At 39.4% G+C, this 21,265-nt stretch overlaps 1 protein-coding gene across 2 annotated transcripts in view; it reads right to left on the bottom strand.

Annotated features, from left to right (window-relative positions):
- Positions 1 to 688: 688 nt before the first annotated feature.
- zbtb46 (zinc finger and BTB domain containing 46) overlaps positions 689 to 21,265 on the bottom strand; it is a 79,460-nt gene continuing 58,883 nt past the window's right edge. The window contains exons 4-6 of one of the 2 annotated variants that reach the window (XM_056235292.1): positions 15,147 to 15,376; positions 13,357 to 13,399; positions 12,407 to 13,248 (exon numbers count right to left, since the gene is read on the bottom strand). In XM_056235292.1, coding sequence (XP_056091267.1) covers positions 12,650 to 13,248; positions 13,357 to 13,399; positions 15,147 to 15,376 — 872 coding nt within the window. In that variant the 3' untranslated portion in view covers positions 12,407 to 12,649. Of the gene's footprint in view, positions 3,687 to 7,964; positions 8,141 to 12,406; positions 13,249 to 13,356; positions 13,400 to 15,146; positions 15,377 to 21,265 lie in introns of those variants that run through there. The other variant, XM_056235293.1, reaches the window with a different exon arrangement.

Below are 21,265 nucleotides of genomic sequence, written 5' to 3'. Positions count from 1 at the left end.
ACATCTTAAATTATTACATGATATCCTTGTTCTTCCTTACTTTTACGAACATTAATCAATGAATAGTAATAATCCTAGAAACAATCTTTCAATGGCATTGTTTTTTCTGTCTCTTCAATAACATGCAACATATTAATAAATAATGATGTTTATGTGTATGAAAATATAGTATCTGCATTTGACCCTTGTATCAGTTTCATTTTTTTTCTTACATTAATAACGCTCAACATGTTTTGAGCAATTACCATAATTCCCATGTAGAATTTTCTCCCACCTACACTAATTATACATCAATGTGTATTGTTGTAATAAGTCTGCAGTGTTGAAAAGAGGCTTATTGTTCGGTTGTAGCAAGAAGATTCGTTTTAACAGAAAGACAGCTAAACCAAACATGAACACAAAGCCAGAAACACCATTTTGTGCACCAATTTTGGCAGAATGTAATCTTTTTTATAAAATGGTAAGCATGGGCAAAACCTATTTTTGCATGCATTTACAAACACTTGGAAAAAATAGCACACTTGTTTAGGCCAAGCACATAGAGGCATTTTAGTATTTAACACATAGTATTCATTCAACACTCTATTAGACGTAGAGTTTTAGTATTTAACCTGTAGAAGTTCCCTGATTGTGAATCACTGAGACGTATAAAAGCTGAATTGGTGATGGGTTCAAATAATGTGATCCATTTTCTCTTTAAATTCCAACAGATTTTATTTCAATTAAAGGTAAAGAACACAATAAATTAAACAAACAGGAAAAAAGCTAAATGTCCAATCGTTTGGAGGGATTTGGATAGCAACTGTGCCTGGCACTTGGACCAGTGACATTTGAGGTCTAAAGCTTGCACAAATACTCTTTGCCAAGCATACATTTCCCATAATTCCACATGACCGTGGCCAGCCTTCTAAACTCAGATACAGGGTGATGGCATACAGTAGAGCACATTCATAAAAAACTTGAGCATGTTTCCAAGGGCAACAGAATTAAAGCTGCGATTCTTCTTTAAAAATGTACTTTCAAGTGGCCCTTCATAACACAACACCGTAATCTGTGCTTTCTCAAAGTAGAGGGGGAAAAAATGGAATCAACCAAGCAAATCACTGTTTGATCAAAGCTTTGCACCTGCACACCAAATCGAAACAAAAGCACAAAATGTATACAAAGTATACCGGATTATTATTTTTTGGTATAATATTCATTACTTAGTGTATTAGTAATATAGAAGCGTGTGCTGCTGTATATACCTTTCTGTCAACACTTAAGTTAAGCTCTCAGAAGGATCATCCTTCAAAAAAAAAAAAGAATAAAAAAAAAATAAAAAAAAATCTCAAATATCACTCAGAAATGCATGGAACTGGCACAATATAATTACTTCTGAAAGCCACATGGCTTGCTGTCCATAGAAAGGCAAGATTGGAAAGTTTTACACTGTTTTTCAAGAAAGGAAATGTAAAAATGAAACCGATAATAAAGCTTAGCCTCCAGCACTTAATAATAATAACAATAATCATAATGATAATAACAATAAGAATTACAACAATATCAACAGTAACCATAATACTTAAAATTTGTTAATCATAACAAGTAAAGCATAATAAAGCGTTTTATTCCCATTGTCAAAGATTCTGGCACAGATTGTTAAAACAATGAATAAAAAGACATTCATGAACCCGGTCCTACACACACACACACACACACACACACACACACAAACAAACAAACAAACAAAGTGTCAAACAGAATGGTAAGGATGTGTAAAAAGACTAGACAATCTCTCTCTCTCTCTCACACACAAACAAAATAAATAACCATTTAATCCCAATAAGTGAACAGCAATTTCACTACAGCACACATCGATCCCCAGGGTCTCATTACAATGCGTCTTTGTGTTTCGTCATTTCGAATGGACTGACAACAAAAGAAAGCTGTGGTTCACTGATTAAGAAATCGATGCATATTTCTGGATATTCCAGAAGTTAGAGCAATAAATATTTAGTGGGAAGGCATGATATCTCCGTCACATCACACGGCTTTAAGATTTCAGAGGCAGACTCAGTACAGTACAATGGCAAGGCTGCGAGGAAACGCGAAATACGTAAAAAGAGGGACGAGAGGAGAGAGTCTGAAAGCGCTTCAGTAAAGGCTTTTGAATGATGTTAAACACCTCCCCCCCCCACACACACACACACCAAACCTACAAAATACACACATTTGCATACAGGTTTTGTTTTTTGTTTTTTGTTTTTGTCTTATAAACACGCCACACTGGAAACCTTCTGTATAAAACCAAACCCATCCCTGACTGTGTCCACTATGGAATGCAAATAATGAGGAAATATTATATTAAATCTACTCATGTAGTCTCTCTCCTCCAGTCTCTCTCTTTTGCCATTGCTGAAGACTCGATTTCTCTCCCATAATAGAGAGAATAAAGATTGTTGAACTCGAAAGATTCGTTTCTGCATAGTGTTCACCCACCTTCCCCACAACCGTTCTTTGTCGAAAAACACAAAATCAACATCTCACTTATATGTATCTATATACATGATTTTCCCCTTGATATCAATGTTTAGGAATGAAAATTGCAACCAAATAAAACATTACAAGGCATACATAATAATTAGCAAACCTAGCACAAATGTTCATATATAACAGTCATAAGGACATACTGCGTATCCTTAAAGGTAGGTGCGGTCACCATATTCATCTATGTAAATTGGAATAAAAATGTAAACCACAGAAACAGGGAATCAATAGGAATCTAGTCAACGTTTAAAGTGCAAGTCTGTTGCAGTTTCTCTTCGCAGAAAACAACAATGTGCCAAAAAACTGGTGCAAGTCTTCTGACGTGAACTGCTGCGCAATAGATTCGCCAGCGCCCCCTGGTGGCAGCTGACTATATGGCAAGAGCACATCTTTCGTACACTTTTTCTGTCTGACCCATCGAAGCATGGTACTGATTTTGGACAATCTCCCAAGACAACACAATCTCTTTTGTCTGAAGAAATAGCAAACACATACACAGAAACCCGTTTGGTCCTCAAGGAAGAAAGGAGACAAACTGAAGCCTGGGTCAGAAGCACACGGAGTCAGGGCGAGAAGGCTCTCCATTGTCTCTCCTTTGGCAGCCCTGTGGGCATCTCAAGGATCTCTCTGTATCCGGCTCCTCCCACATACTGAGATCCGAGTGCCTCACCTTAAGCATATCTCCTTACAGGAACAGGTGGTCGACCTTGGAATAGGATTCAGGCATTGGACTAGGAGATCCAACTGAAGTCTTTCTCGCTTCCCGCTCTGGCGTCTCCTTCCAGAGCCGAGTCACTTTCCTCTTTGCCATCGTCCATTGCTCTGTCGTCTCGCTGCGACATCCCTGAGCCGGCTCGCCATTTCCCGTTCTCCTCCTCGCCTTCACCTTCTCCCATCAGCTCGGCCTCCACCATCATCTCCTCTTCCCCGTCTCCGTCGGCGGTGTCGTCAGGGAAACGGTGGTCCCCGGGATACAAGAGTTCCTCTTCTGGGGAGCCGTCCTCGCCGTTCTGGTCCAGCAGGGCAGCCATGCCTCGACCCGAGCAGTCTGCGCAGACGCCGTGGCGCCGAGAGCCGTGTTTGATGCCCACGCTGGCGGCCGACATGAAGACGCGACTGCATACTTTACACACGTACTTCTTGTCCTTACTGTGCACCTGAGAAAGAGCGACAACGCATTGTTGAGAGACAGCAATTCATGTCTTTTACAAAAAAGTACTGTGGCAAAACCATTATAACACCATAGTACAAATAAAGCTATAAGATACGAGAGGCTTACAGTGGCCCTGTTTAAGCCTGGAATTAAAGGGATAGTTCCCCCAAAAATAAAAATTCTGTCATCACCCTCACCCTTAAGACTTTCGTTCGTCTTCGGAATACAAATTAAGATCTTTTTGAAGAAATCTGAGAGCTTTCTGTCCCTCCATTGACAGCTACACAACTACCACTTTGATGCTTCAAAACGTTCATAAAGAGATCGTAAAACTAATATGAATTTGGCGGTTTAGTTCAATTCAATATGTTCATCATATAAAGCGATCGAGTCTCTTTAGATATTTGGACTAAACCGATTTTATGAACAGATTTCATAAAAAATATCTTGATTTGTGTTCTGAAGATGAGCGGAAGTCTTACGGGTTTGGAACGACTTGAGGGCGAGTAAATGCACGAATTTTCATTTTTGGGTGAACTATCCCTTTAAGATGTTTCTCAGGTGATCTGTGGCTGGTTGCAAACAAGTTAGTCATCTAATTTTATCTTCAGCAGTGGTCACGACTCACAATTTTAAGTTATGAGGTAGATTGGTCCAATTTGAATTCGGAAAGTTGGCTGTAATGCAACATTTTGGATGCCAACTGCGTAAAACACCAAGGAAGAAGAATCTGAAAAGTGTGACTTGGCTAACTGCTAGTTGCTCAGACTAGTTCCTAAAACACAGTCTTAACGTTGTGGCTGTGTTCATGCAATAGGCCCCTGATCAGAGGTGGACAGTGTTAAAAACGTTTGTTGGCTATTTTGAGGTTGGGAAACACTCAATTTGTATTTGTTAAAGGGATAGTTCACTTCAAAATGAAAAGTCTGTCATCATGTACTCGCCCTCTAGTTGTTTCAACCCTGTATGAGTTTCTTTCTTCTGCTGAACACAAAGGAAGATATTTTGAAGAATCTCAGTAACCAAACAGTTATCCGGACCCATTGACTTCCATAGTATTTTTTTTTTTTTCCTACTATGGAAGTCAATGGGGTCCAACAACTGTTTGGTTACTGACATTCTTCAAAATATCTTCCTTTGTGTTCAGCAGAAGAAAGAAACTCAAACAACTTGAGGGCGAGTACATGATGACAGAATTTTCATTTTGAAGTGAACTATCCCTTTAATAGTCAAAATTGCATGTGACCACACTGGATTTATACAACCACAACAGTTAATCATGCACAGCCAAAGTTCAGTTAATACAGGTACTCCGGTTAACAAGCAAGTTAATGAGATTTTTGCTCAACATGACATGCCAAAGCAACAGCAATATAAAACACCCCAATGCTCAATAAATAGTTTGATATATTAAGATTAATTCTTTCACCAAATAATATAGTTTCCCCAACCTTTTTGTCCTTAATTGTGCCCCACAGCTACTTCAGTACTTGAACTTAATCAACAGAAACCAGAAATGTGTTTCTCTTTTACCTTAATTTACACTGGATATCATTTAGCATAATCAGTAATATATTAAAGCTACACCATGATGTAACTGGTTGTGTTTTGGCTCTGCTCCTCTGTGTGGATGAATGTAGTTTGAGGCAAAGGTGTACACAGATAAAGGACATCAGAACCAGTGGACAAATGAATTATTTAGTATTTTGACCACTTTGCAAGATCCATGGTCAATTTTTTTAGTTTGTTGTGACAACAAATGTTCAGCTTTACACTGCCCAGAGCCAGAGTCACTATTCTCTGTGGACGGACATGACGTGACATGCATGGTTGAATGATGGATTTTCCCCCCAAATGCATACAAATCATTATTATACTACTTCTATACTAAAAACAATCAATACTGTGGGTAAAAACAGTATTCAGGCTCACCAAGTAGCTTCCTCTAATCTGTTATTTTAAACTGCATTTGGTTTGATATTATTTTGAGATATATTGTTGTAATTTTAATCTTTTGAAAGGTTCACAAAACAAAACTTTGCCAGTAACCTCAAGAACCTGCTTCAGTACGTCTTAGGTGTAACCCTGGTTGGGAATCACTGATATACAGCAGTTAATTAGGCTATTTACAGTTGCCTAGCAACGTGCCACATTCATGTAGAATGTACGTTTTATCCACAATTGATCTGCACTTTATAATGGCTTTGAACCACTGATCTATATACGGTAAATGACTGGATTGCTCATGACGTCATAAAAAGTGAAGCCACCGCGCCGCCATATTGGTTTTCCCTAGTATTCCCTCCCAGTCTATTGAATTAATAGGAAATCTTCTAATTTTAATGAGAAAACATTACCTAACGAGTCAGCGTTTTTTATATCTGAAGTCTCCTTGCACAAGTCAGAAATGTATTAAAAGTTACGTTCATGTTTATTACAGTAGCGAATCTCAGAACAGCTGACGGATGAGACACCTAAGCATTTATATTTCAATGTCACAATGATTCTTCTAAAATCTGAATACATGCTTTGCAAGGCATCCGCACACAACTTAATTTGCCATGTTCAGTTATTCACTGTGGTTATGTAATTATGTTGTTAAATAATACTGTTTTTATTTGTACAGTAACTGTAAATGATTCAACGGTGTTTTTGTTAACAGCATGTATTTCGAAAGCAGTAAAGACAACAAATTAAACGTTGGTTAAATGAATAATTAGCACAACAATAATAATCAAAAATAAGACTTAATTCATATGCAAACTGTCATGCTAGGAAAATGCCGTAGAATTTGAGCTGACCTGTGGCTTTTTAACGGTTTCCAAGATCTCCACGAGTCTGAAGTGGATGTTGGTCAACAAAAAGACATCAGGAAGTAATATACATGCTTCACAACTTATTCAGAGAAATTACGCTGACTGCGTATGGATTTAAAGACATGATTGCGCATGCTAAACCTTTTTAAGCCATTTAGTAACGGGATTGTATGTATTATAATATTTACTGTATATTCTTTTCAGTTTCTGCTAATAAACTAGCGTTATACGCTAAACAGTTTTTAGAGATAAAACTCTTTACATTCGATTATCATGAAAACAAATCTCAGAGAACGGTTGACTAGGTACCAATGTTTTATTAGACCAAAGGTTCATTTTGCGCCGGAGTTCTCCTTTAATGATTTCTATATATCGCTTATTCTACCCGAACAGACAACGTTCGAAGTATCAATTAATGTACATACATATATCTTACAAAGATATGTGCGACTGATTCGCTCCAAATCAGGTGATTTTAGCTCAATGTTTTAAGGGAAAGAGAATCGTAAGATGGCGCTCGAACACTTCCGGTGGGAATGAGCAATCCAGTCATTTATATAGATCAGTGCTTTGAACACATTTACATTTAGGCGTTTAAAAAATGCTTTTATTTAAAGCGGCTTACAATGGATTCAAAGGAATCAAACTCGATTGACATTGCTATCTACATTCACTTTATTAGCGTTACATGTACACATGTACTGTGCTAACATGTCTACAAAATCATCTCGAACTGCAGCAGACTGTGTCTCCACTGTCATTGCTTGCTTCACAGGAGGAAAGAAGCATTTCAGCCAAGTACATATTCTTACGCAGACCTTTGAATTTTTCACCACATTTTAAGGAAGCGTTGACAACATGCGGCGGTGTAGCATATCGGGTGCGATCCATCATGCTGCGGATCATGAATTAAGCAATGTTTAGGTGTTAAACGTTTCAGCGCTAAGCAGAAGCAGCGCTGTCTGTTATCATGTCACACTATTACAGGCCCTTTGATATGCTCAAAACCAGAGCTAATTTCTGTGGCACGTCGCTTAGCCACACAGAGACCAAGAACGTGCCAAAACATGTTTATGAGTGCCTCCCATGAGATGATACAGTAAACGCAGGCTTTAAGAAAGAGAAAAGGAGAGGAGGTGTTAAAAGACTCCTGGCAATAAGGGCAGAGAAAAACTGAGATAAGAAGGGGTTTATGGGATATGGCAGAATCTTGTATTTAATAGGGGCCCACTAGGGACTCGAATGTCTCCCACACAAACATCTTTACAAAAAGCACATATGCTGTTGAGTCGTTCAAAAAAATTAAGAATTAAATGTTTAACCATGTGCTTCGAAATTTGTAATATTTAATAAAGAGCATTTTATTTTGAGGTGTATTTACATCCAGATTGCTTCCACAGTGTTGTCGTATACTTGAGTATTTGCTCCAGTTGCTCACTGCCGCCCCCTGTTGGTACTGCACTCACCAGCGTGTGGCGCTTCATGTGCTCCCTCCGCGTGAACTTCTTCCCGCAGATCTCACAGGGATACGGCCTCTCGCCCGTGTGCGAGCGCATGTGCCTCTTCAGGATGCACTGGTGCATGGCGGAAAAACTGCAGTACGGGCACTTAAACTTCTTCCTGATCACTGTGAAGTCGTTTACTGTGGATAGAGATGAAGAGATGTGAGGGGAGCTGATCAGAGTATGAACACATGCAGGTTAAGCCACTGGAAGTATGAGAGTTAATATGTGAGAAGAGTTAAAGCCCTGCACACGGCATTAATGCCAAACCTACTTACCAAAGCACTGGGCTAATCTCTCTCTCTCTCTCTCTCTCTCTCTCTCTCTCTCTCTCTCTCTCTCTCTCTCTCTCTCTCTCTCTCTCTCTCTCTCTCTCTCTCTCTCTCTCTCTCTCTCTCTCTCTCTCTCTCTCTCTCTCTCTCTCTCTCTCTCTCTCTCTATTGGATAGAATGACTTTAATTAACAGCCGCCATTGCTGCATTAACATTATGAGTTGATTCGTGTTAACCCTAATTATTTTAATGGGTGGTGTTTGGGCTACTTCTCATTTAAGCATTTTGTAAAGCCATAAAGGACGAAAGAAGAAAATGAAACTACATCGGAATAAGTCAACTGTAATGCTGAGGTCATGAAAAATAAGGACACATATTTTGCTTTAAAAAGCCCATTTTTTGTACCATTACGTTTTTCAGTTTCCGCCACTGAATAAAAATAAAAAGTTTTTTTCTCAGAATTGTGTGATATAAAGAGTTTGTGAGAAGTCACAAATCATTTTTTTTATTTAGTGGCGGAAACAAGCTTCCATATATAGCATTGTAACATCATTTTTATGATAATTAAACATTTATCAACCCCAAATGTTACATTTCTGTGATGCTGAAATTTGGCAATTGGTAAACATTATTCAATACACTTTAATTTATATATTTTATGTAATTTATTTAATGGTAGCACTTTATTTTATAGTCGTGTTCCCCATGTATATATTATAGTAACTACAATAAGTGGATAATAACTAGGTTCTAACCCTGAACCTACCCCTAAACCTAACCTTAACCCATGTAGTTACCTTAAATTACCCGGTACTGTCTTAGGAAAGTACACACAAGTGCACATACTGTAAAACAAAGTGCAACCTAGTATTCAGTGCAAAAAAGTACAGTAAGGTCACTCATAAATGGTCAGTGTTCATTATATCATTATTATTAATGGCACTTCAGTTACTGTACATTCTTTCCAATCCTTTCACTCCGTCATCTAGTGGCAGACGCTGAAGATAGCCGATGCTCTTCTATCACTTACAAACTGCAAGAGAGATACTCTCTCCCTAACTCACCTGCCCTTAGCTACCAAAAGCAGCCCCAAAAGACAGTTTCCTTAGCAACCACAGCCCTGAAACAGATTTTACTGCTCAAATTCAACAAAGAAAGATGAAAAACCCACAACGCAGCATAGCATAGCATCCCATTGTTTGCTGAACAATTGATGCACAAATTATCAACCCAAACTCACAAAACCAAACATCCATTCCACATGTTCTTGTTCTAATTCCTCCATCTTCTGTTAGCAAAAGATTCAGACAGAGGAAACCATGCTTCATACTGCGATGACTGTAATCTCATCAGACAGCGATCTAGACTGGCTCAGCTAATAAGCCGATGGGCAACATTTAGGTAAGAACGGACCCGAAGCCCAGGTTTACCTATAATCATGCATGAAAGACCTGATGAGTCAGTTGAGCAAATTTACTACTTCAGAATATAAACAGCTGCCCTTGTACTTTGACAATCTACACTTTTTAAACACCTGATCTATGACAACAAGCTGGAATTTGAGATACCCCATGCGATCCTCCGAACAAAACTGTTGCACTACAATTCCAGTGTGTAGCTTGTGCTCTTTTTTTTTTCTTCTTTGATAATAAAATAACCACACAGTTTTCATGATGCTTTACAGTAAAATTTATTGTCTACAAAATTACAACCCACCAATTACACAATAGAAATATTCCAGAATACATCATTTACAGAAATCTGTGCTTAAGTTCATTTCGGTAATAAAAATAGTGCAATTCAAAAGAGCTGTGACTGAGATTTCTGATGCGTTTTCACACCCACCGACCGTTCAATCCTCTTGAAACAATATATTAGTCCTTTCATTTCCTGAGGAGAAAGTGCTAAGACCTTGAAAACTTGCAGTGCAAATCTCTCTCTCTCTCTTTGCATAGTTGCTGAACAGTGATTTCTTTCACAAATCACCCCGCATTCAACACAGTAGAGGTGGCAAATTAAAATTCCATTTTCAAATATTTGTCGAATTTAAAATAAAAATCCACAAACCGGTGGAAAAACACAATATTCATTGTTGCGCTTTAATGTTTTTCTCAGCCTATCCACTTGATGTGGCGTCGCTGCGTTGTTCATTCAAAACACTGCAGAAATAGAGAAGCTCAATGCGGATACGATTTTGGTTATGTTAAAACCGTTCACACACAGAGAACGCATTTTCTGCGCTGCTTCTCCATTGGTTTCTATGTAAACATGCACTAGACAGACATCTTTGACCGTTACACTTGCGTCTAGCACAAGAGAGCCGCACGTTTAGAATCTCATGTAAAGCTAAAAGAAGTTCAACTTTTAAAAAACATGTCTCGAGACTTTGTTTTTTTCCCCATTCCATCTCATGTTTTTAAACACAAAAGTGCTATTTAATTGGTTTGAATAAACAATTCATATTTTGCTCATTGTGCCCTCTTGTGGCCTCAGGAGACAAGCCAAAAGTTTTTTTTTTTTGTCTTACTAATATTTGAATTATATTCGAATTTAAAAGGCATTATTTCAGTAAGATTTGAATAAAAAAAAAATTTAAGCCAATTTGACAGCTCTACAACACAGCACCATGCTTAACAGTTTTAAAGATAAGCGTTAGATCGGACTTTCACTTTAAACTTGGAAAGTTGTGTTCCAAGCAGAGATGTTGATTGACGAAGAAATGCAACAAAGCTTTACATACGACACACATATTGGAAAGTATTTCAGAGCAGAGCGTGATCAAGACCTTCAAGACCACAAAGATGCCAGAAAAACATCTCCATATTTCCTGAGGAGAAAAAAAAAATTAAATTGAGAGACTCGTGGATAATTTTAGGGTGGTTTTAGTGTGACAATAATCCACTTTTCTTTTTCACTGCGGTGTCAGTAAGAATGATGTTGACACATTCAGTTACTGCCAAATTTGATTTACTGCATAAGGGCGCCTACACGCTAGAGTTTACCCTGCATCAGAAAAACACTGCAAAGCCATTGATTTCAGTTAGGACTGTCCGTCACAAAGACAAAGAGAAAAAAATGCCAGTGACACTCAAAAGTTGTGCAAATGTTAACTTTTGCTGCAATGCGCACTTGACAGGCATGACCAATCATAGAGATTCTTTGAGAGGTGAATCGAGTTTCAGAAATCAATTCGCTGTATTTCAAACTAACTTCTAAACTCTTCCACACTCTCAAAACGGATCTAACACATCCTGAATGCTCCATCAGAGCTTCCCCTAGTGTGTAAGCGCCCACTGTTACACTACTAAACCCGTCATAACTGCGTGACATATGTTGAGTGAAAATCACAAATAGCATATCTTTGCCTTCAGGTATTACTACAAGATTAGACTGCCTTGAAGATTTCCCAGAACTCTCTACTAGACAAGTTTGTGGTCTGACCACTCAAAAGGCATGTCCAACTTTTAAGATAAAAAAATTAATTCACTCTAGACACTTCCGTCTTCAACAGTCACTAAAAGTGGGTGACTCTCGAAACACAACCATAGTTCCCATCTATGTTAGCAAGGGTCCAGAAAACACCTTAAATCCCCTTTCACTTTTCCTCTGGCTGTGTTAAGAGTCAAGACTTAGAACTTAAAAGGACTTGCGTTTTTTCTTTTAACATCTCCTTTATCTGTGTGATTTAGGGTCAGTATGAGAGCAGAGAAGAGCTAATTACTGACATAACTCAGTGTACTCGCATAGTCATGCACACACATTTGAAAAAGACATAGCAGGGTGAAAGATTTAGGACATCCCCTAATCTTCCCTCATCCCTAATCATCTCCTACCACTCAAGCGCAGAATGCAAGAGAGAGAGATTCCCCTGCAGAGGGCAGCATTGTGCGCAGGTTTAACAGCTGAATTCACTACTTCACATCTCCACGAGTTACAGAGACCCTTGTGCCTGAGTCCGTACTGCAGTCTAAGCATTGATAAGATTATTTCGCTGGTACACGGGTGCAATGCCACCCAAAATAAAAAAAGGCATTGGCATCCAATGCACCGAGATCACTGTGTTCTCCAGTCTTTAGTGAGAACTTGAATAATCCTGCGTGGTACAAAAAGCAGACAGCTCTATATGCGACAAGAGAAATGCCATAAAACGTCTTTATTTTGCATAGCAATTGTGCCTATCAGCAGACATATGCAGTAGTCATAAAACAACCTGATGGTTTAGATATTCCAAAAACATAAATCTGACATACTCTAAAAAGAAAGGTAGAAATAGCAACAGTGCTGTGGCCAAAAATTGGGTAAAGGCCTGAATTGGGATGACCTGAAGTTTGTAAAACATTCCTTTATTGAAATGAAGAGTCTTGCTGGTTTGGAGAATCAGTCGTCTATACGGATATGGCCGTGGTCATCTTCCCGTAAGCTGTGCAGGCTCCACAGCTGCTCGCTGGGCGAGATTCCCGAATGACAGCAAACCTTGGCATGGGTGGCCAGGTTTTTCTGCGTGCTGAAGGTTCGGGAGCAAGCGGGGCACGTGTACACGCGCTCGCTGGAATGCACGGACGACAGGTGGCGGTTCAGGTCGGTGCGGTCGCGGAAGTGCTTGAGGCAGTAAACGCACTGCATCAGCTTCCGCTTGAGGTGGATGGTCTTCTCGTGGCGGTCGGCGTTGGACTTGAGGGTGAAGCTGGCGGGACACTGCGAGCAGTGGTAGCGCGCCGGCGGAGGGTTGAGCGGGGACGCGGCCACTACGGGGCGATGGTGGTCGAGGCAGTCCAGCGAGAGGGCCATGAGCGAGAGCGTGTGGCTGTATTCGTGCTGTCTCAGTTGAAGCAGGCTGCTAAACAGTTGCTTACACAGAGAGCAGGCGAGCTCCTGCCGCCAGCCCGGCCCTCCGCCCTGCACCTCCGCCGCACACACTCCATGCTTCTCCTCCACCATCTGATCTTCCTCTACAGGAACCTGGATGCGCTCCAGCCCTGAGAGAGAGAGAGGTGAGAACTGACGCCAGGATATCGGCTTATGCATGTGAAAAAATAACAGGCAGTCATGTGGCGGGCCATCGGCGTCACAGACGCCACACATACCTGCATTGTTGTTTGGATTGTCGTCTTCCTCTTGCATTTCCTCCTGTAATAATACACACAACATGCAAATCAACACTTGTGTACTTCTGATCCCAGGTCTGTATGGAGGTGTACTCCTGAGGCATGGAAGTTCATGAGGTAAAACACACAAACAGACACACTGGAAAACGAGGAGAGAGATGGGAGCCTTGAAGGGAAAAAGAAAAGCAAAGAAACAGCAGAAGCAACAGAACCTGAGACGCAAAAATATCAATAAATAGCATGCAAAGAAAGCTGACGGTGTTTCCTGCAAAAATATTTTTTAACCAGTATTTTTTTCTTGGCTCATTTTCCATTAAATATATTTTAGATATTTAATTATATATATATATTATCATTAAAAAAAATGTCCCTTTAAACAATTAAAAACTCTATCAATAGGGTAATTCAAAATATATATTTTCTGTAATTTAAATGCATCTTATCTTTGTGATTTTTAGATATTTTTACGGAAAAAAGGACAAAAATAATGATTCGTACTTTTTATATATAACACCGTTTGGCGAACAAATAGCAGGATTTGCGTAAAGATGTAATGGCTTTTCTACTATTTTTATGTTTGTATACCATTATTTATTCATTCAACTTGGGGTTTTTCAATAGCATATCCAACAGGTGGAGACAAAGAGAAAACCCCTGAAATGTAATATTTGTCTATGAGGAGAGGCGTGTGTTTGTTTGGAAGGTGGAGGGTTACAGATTTTACATTTTACATTTACATTTATTCATTTAGCTGACGCTTTTATCCAAAGCGACTTACAATTGCTATATATGTCAGAGGTCGCACGCCTCTGGAGCAACTGGGGGTTAAGTGTCTTGCTCAGGGACACATTGGTGTCTCACAGTGGATTCGAACCCGGGTCTCTCACACCAAAGGCATGTGTCTTATCCACTGCGCCATCACCAGATCCGATTGTGTTTTTTCAACCGTCCTCTGAGATGCATGCAACTTGTATGTGAATAGGTGTGGCCCTTCCCCCTTATTCTTGTTCCGCCCTCCCTTGCGTAAGAGTGACACATTATGGTTTAAGCAAACAGATGGCTTGTCCACAGAGATGGTACAACTTCTTGGGGGGGGGGAGGTCCTGCGAAACCAAATGCCACCTCACCACACGGGGAGAATGCAATTTCCTGCTCGCTCTCAAGAAAACAAAACCCAAAAACCAACCCCGCCCCTCTACATTGTCCCTCTCTATTGATTTCTACCACCACCTGGATCCCCCTCTTATCAGAAGATCAGAAGCTGCGGAAGTTGTCATTTTATTCACATAATGACAAATGCACAGGGCGCACTGAGGACGATAGACATCCTTAAGTCGGTCACTTTTTTTGTACTGATTTAGGGGGGGGGGAGGGGGGGGGGGCATATGTAGAATTCTGTGAAATGGTAAAATGTGTTAGATATTAAGATATTAGATATTAAGGCGTACATAACCCATTGGTTCTTGTCCAAAAATATAACTTTTACATTTGGTCCCCTCAATCTTAAATACTCGATTACATCATTGGATAAAGACATAATGAAACCAACATTTTTGTGCATCCATGTTTCTCACAGAAAGGAAGAAAAAGCAGAAACATGAATTAAAAAAAGAAACAGAGAACATGCAAGAACAATGCAAAAAAAGAAGAAAAAAAGCAACAAATCTTCGACAGAAATCCGACAGATTCTTAATAAAGACGATGCAGTATATACCAAGAGACACACAAAGCTGAAGGATAAGTGGCCTATAGGGTGTTGTTGGACTTACCTCAGTGGGTGAGGCCTTCAGGGCCTGTTCCGCATAGAGCTTGTCTGGGGGGCCCCCAGACTGTGACATACCGAGGGCCCCTGGGGGCCGCAGCACAGATGGCGGAGGCGGCAGTAGAAGAGGAAGAGGAGGAAGAGTAGACTGAGGAGAAGATGAAGACGCCCCGTGTTTGCTACCAAACAGGGCCCCTGGATGGTGGGAGCTGCTGCTGCCATTGGAGCAACGAGGCCCTGAGGAGCACAGGAAATGAGTCTCACCCACCTACTCTCAGACCAGCGGCCATCTTCCATACAGCAGCAGAGAGAGAGGAGGAGAAGGAAGAGGAGGAGGAGGAGGAGGAGGGGGCAAGGGGCACACATAGCCTTCATTTAGAACCAGAGAGGGAGAGGAGGGAAGAGATGAAGAGACCAGAGTGGGGTTAGGGCTTGGCCTCTCTCGCTCTGTTTTTTTGGTCCTCTCCATCCACCCACGTGCACCCACAAGGGATGGCTGTATGTGTGTGTGTGTGTGTGTGTGTAAGTGAGCCATAAAGAAATTTGAAAGAAGAGGCTTTTAAATGATGGCGGAAGTTCTCTTCATTTTAAAACCACATCAGGCTACTTGCCAGAATCCGTGCAAAAAGTTCAAACGTACACGAAATAGATTGTAACTGCCTTACTCGGCAGACTCCAAGAGTAGCAAAGGTTCAGAGAAAAATGAAATATTTACACCAATTATATAATGTTAAGGGACAAATGTGACATTTTCATTTGACTTCTTCGATGGATGATTTGTCTTTGCTATATAGAACAAAAAAGCTTTGATGTACAATAATTAGGCGTGTCAATTTAATGTGTTAATTCAGTGCATAAATGTAAAAAAATGACATGCTTAAAAAAAATTATTCATGCCCTACGACCTGTATGTAATTCGGTAATAAGGAATTGTCCTAGCAAGTTTCACCATTTGAAAGCTTTTCAAACTACTTTACTTGATACTGCATTGGCAATGGACAAAGATGTCAACCTGTGCTAAATCTAAACTATATACAAGGTCATATGAACAGCCAGTATGTGAGATTCAAGCCACGGTTTCTGAATGTTCATCTTGTCTTTCTTGGAGAAGAAGAATGTTTGTGGACTCCTGTTGTTGGGAATATGCCGGAGTTGCTGGTTAAGAGCTAAGTGGACAGATGCACATGCTATAGTAATGCACAACCACGAACAGATTCCTGGAATTCTCCACTCCTACACCGTCCACTCCCATCCAGCACACATCACCCCCTCATTTCTCTTTCCTCGTGTCTGCAATGTGTGCTACAAACTCCTCGCCAATTAACAGCTATTGAAACCGAATGTATGGTTCGCATCTAAACATTAGTCCATTGTCATTCTCATTTGTAAAATTCCCAACTAAAGTCCACTAGGGTGCTTTGATGGACTTTCCAGGAACTTCTTCGGGGTTAAGTGAAAATGTGATTCGGATCTGGGGCAGCCATTTGACCCGGCCACCGATAGATACTTTCCATTACAAAAGATATTTAAACACTGATCACAGGTCAGGGTTTTGATCAAGCCTGCAAAGCCTTGTCTCAGGCTTTGCCTTAAAAATAAACTAACTTTCACCTCTCGCCTATTAGTTATCTAAATAAAGTAACATGTCCTACGGTCGGTTTCCCAATCTAATGGAATCTACAGGGAGAAAATTCTCATCTGAAGAGAGGATACAGGAAATCATTTATTATTACAGCGCATGATACACCAGACTTAAGAGAAACTAGCACAGGTTTACTGGCACACTGAGGTTAATCACCAGCTGCCATGTCTTTTCTGGGGGAAACGGTACAAACCTTCATGTTACGTTCCCTTGCTTTTTGTGTGGTTTGGAAGACACGTTACTCTTAGAACAATTTGTTGCATGAGCTATGGCTGCAGAAATCGCATACTCCGTATAGTATGAATGTAATCCGGACGTACTACATTTGTGTTATCATTGTCATGTGACCTACCAGCGTCTGTTGCGTCACTTAAATGCCATTCACAACTTTTCTCCCATGGCCGTATCCCACCGAAAGTAGTAGGTCATCCGAGTACTTTTCACCTACTGTTTTATGTGTATTTGTACATACTACTCTTTTCATTTACTATTTGCCTACTGTATAGTAGGGAAGAATGCCGTTTCGGATGCAGCTTGGGCAGATAAAACACGAAACTGTCTAGCTACAACCCAACGAAAAGAGTAATGATCTATGAATTCTGCAAAAAAAGAGAAATAGCTCGAACTGCAGGACAGTTTTACCTTCATTAGCGAAGCATTTACACCCAACCAGGAAGGCACATGCTCAGCTCTAATTTAATGAAATTTCAGGCCAAAAATAACCAAACATTCAGCTCACTTCTGCTGAAAGCTTGCCAACAGATGCACAATTACGAGCACCTTCATTTGAATTCCACCTAAGCTAAGCAATTGAATATACTTGGTTCCAAATGCATAATACATATCCAAACCAGCATGTCCCATCTATAGCAGTTTAAACTGAATTTGCTCAGTTGGTCTATGTCAATACTTCAGAAATGTTTTACAATCAAGAGTGCTGATCTAAGCTTGGGTTGAGTTTGTGTTTATCCAATATCAGTTTTTTTTTTTGCATTGCCAATCACTATTTCTAAACATCTTGAGAAAATTTGAAAGTACATCACCTGATTAAAAATGAGAGAAAAAGAAATACTATATACTACCAGTCAAAAGTTTGAACACACCAACTTATAATCATTATTTTCCACATTTCACATTAATAGTAGTGATCAATGTATGAAATCATTACATACCTCCCATTTTTTCATTTATTATCAAAATTAATATTTTAATGATAATATATATATATATAATCATTTTGATCAATATTTTAAAAGATCAAAAATTCTAAAAAGTGTGTCCAATTTTAACTTGTAATGTAGGTGTCCTTGTTACACCTCTACAAATATGACAGTAAGGATAAATTCAGTAGGACAGAATACAGTATTAATATCGTATGTGTATATTCATAATCATAAACCTATTTAGTTATTTATATATTTTATGCATACTTTCCCATGTGCAGTAGTGTACATTGTTCTGTATTGTATTGCATTGGAGCATTGTATATTTTATTGTGTTGTAGTATTATCTGTGTATCATTTATTATTCACACTGTATTGTATGTGGTTTGGATTGTACATTGAGTGTGTAGCTTGTTCTTTGGAACAACTTTGATTCCTAGTAAGTGTAAATTTGTATATCCGTACGGATGAAACCACACACACACACACACACACACACACACTCCCCTGAGACTCCGGCAGTGGCGTTGAAGAGGACAGGTTGTCAGCCTGCTGTCAGTGTGTATAGATCAATGGAGAAGACAGGCACACACCTAAAGCAAGTCACACCACTAAACCTGACCCAGGATCAGGCAATAACACACAATCTGGGTTAATCACAGCAGCCTGCAGGACGCAAGGGGACCCGCCGCGACCTGCTCGGCCCCATCAAATCAATTCCTTTCCCAGAGACTTCAACAAATCTGCTTTGAAGTTTGTGAGAGGAGGGCGACTAGTGATCCGTCAGAGCGGGCACGGTGCGGTTGAACGAGCACTGTTGTTTTAGAGGGGTGCAGAACCCCAAACAATCATTGCTTGATCGGTTACATATTAACGAGGGTCTGTGTTTGTGCCGACTTCAACACACGTCCCTTCATGTGGAACATCCTCAAGATCTTCCGTGATTATGGTTTAATATTGAGATTCAATGAACAAAAAATAATGGATTTTCATATCTCTAATAAAATCACAAAGAAATAAATCCATTTACATTATTATACACTGGTCCTACAGAGACACTTAAAATGAAACTTCTGTCATTATTTATTCTCCCTCATGTTTCAAACCCACATAATTTACTCTCAAGGTTCAAAAAGGGCATAAAGCACCATGCAATCAGGCCATACAACTTGTGCATTTCTAAAGCCGTATGTTAGCTATGAGTGACCAAATCTGGGTTTGAACTCGAAAACCGGATCAGTCAGTTTCGTGAATGAATCATTTAGACCAATTATGTGAACTGGATTAACTGATCTATTAAGATTGTTCAGGAATCAGGCATTGCTACTTTCCTCATGAATGTACCAAGAAGAGTTAAAGCAGATGTCATGATTTTTAGCGAATATTGACATTTAATGAATATTGCATTCAAAAGACAACTGAAAACTCATCTCTTCCGTGAGCACTTAACATTAAAAAATAAAAATAAACTTTCCTTTTCCTTTAAATCCTTGCTTATCTGCCTTATGCTTCTCCGAGCAATGTCTGAACTTTGTATTTTGAGCACTTCTTGCGTTGTTTTTGTCTCTTCACGATGACTCGCTTGGTTTAGTCCTCAGTTGTAAGTCGCTTTGGATAAAAGCGTCTGCTAAATGACTAAATGTAAATGTAAAATTTATATTCCAAAAATAAAAAACTAAAATATTATCTTTTGTAATCCAACCACATCGTTTGTCTACTTTTCACAATCCAATAAATACGTAATTAAAATCAATTCATGCGTAACATTTTTTCTTGATGAATATCCTGTTTTACTCTGAAATATGTCCCACTAAACAGTAAAATGGTGACTTTAAGCCAGAAGTAAAGATCACAGGAACATTCTGCCAGTGCTGGTGGAAGGATTTGTACATTAGTGAGATGATCAGATTAATGCTCCTCTACGTTGTCTTTTAGCCAGAGTTTGGGAGACAGAAGCTCCTGTGGCGTGAGTGACAGCCACTGTGTTTCATCCTCAAGAGTGGCCATTAAGACTTAATGTAGTTCAGCAAACACACACTCTTGAGCCTGCCCTAAGGGTTTTAAGAGCAGGAGTGGTTCAGAGTTGTCCTCCCTCTCCTATTCACAAGACTGAACTTAAACAGACAAAAGAGACAATTACCAACCCAGGACAGAGAGAGAGAAAGTGAAGGAGACAAGGAGACACAAACTCTCAAAGGAATAAGCCAAAAATAACAACACACTCACAGACCCACAGACATTCAATACTTTGACAAAGTGATTGAGTGTGGGCAAAGATTGGGTTTGGCGAACCCAAAGCTTTTATGAATTTCAGTGCCATTCATAATCTCTGGTGTTTTTGGAGGAGGTATTCAACCACAAAAATGCTACAACTCACACACACTTCACCAAAAGAACGTGTTGAGGGTATAAATATGTATGGATGCCTCTAAATATGACAAACTACACTAGAAATTCTAGTTATTTCTCAGTTACATTGTATTATATGTATTGAAGTACATTCAAATGTGAAATTCAACACTGAATTCTGTCTGCAGCCATTTAAAACAGTATTTTTACATCTAGAGTCATTATGACTACACTGCAATACAAACTATCTCTACAGGGTAGCAAACATCACATCATTTTTCACTGTCCCATCATAAAAAAAAGATATTAACACACACACACACACACGTTGGGTTTCCATGTTCTATGGTGACTTTCCGTAGACATACCCGTCACAGAAAACTTTCTGCATTTTTAGAATTTCATAAAACATTACTTAGTATGATTTATAAGCGGTTTTCTTCGTGGGGACCAGAAAATATCCCCACAAGGACACACATTTTGGATATTGGGACATTTTGTCCTCATTTTGTAGGGTTTACCTGAACCACACACACACTCACACATATGGAATTTCTAGAGAATGTGTATAATCAATTATCTAAATGTCAATATTTCATCATGCAATTCTGTTAATATTTAAGCATAACTGTCGATACTGTCTCCAGTGTTGAACAGCACAGTCTCGTTAAACAAAATATGGCATTATATCATAGTGTCGGGTTGTATTAAATAATCACACTGTGAAAAAATATGATGCCCCAAAGTAAAAAAAAACAAAAAAAACCTTGATAACCTTTAGGGCAGAGTCAACTAATAGGATTTATTAAGACAAGGGGCACGAGGTACACAAAGACATACAGAGAGAGTTAATATAAGAGAGTTTTCAAGCACTCTATAGTAGCAAAAGAGCACATACAGTCCTAGCAAGAGCACAACTGTATAAGATTCTATAGAAACTCCAAGGTTTGTGGACACATAAAATACAACAGT

Source organism: Rhinichthys klamathensis, unplaced genomic scaffold, assembly GCF_029890125.1.
Source record: "Rhinichthys klamathensis goyatoka isolate OS25496 unplaced genomic scaffold, OSU_Roscu_1.1 h1tg000419l_1, whole genome shotgun sequence".
Classification (NCBI taxonomy): domain Eukaryota; kingdom Metazoa; phylum Chordata; class Actinopteri; order Cypriniformes; family Leuciscidae; genus Rhinichthys; species Rhinichthys klamathensis.
Note: the sequence above shows the minus strand (reverse complement) of the source record. Positions and strands in the feature narration are given on the sequence as shown.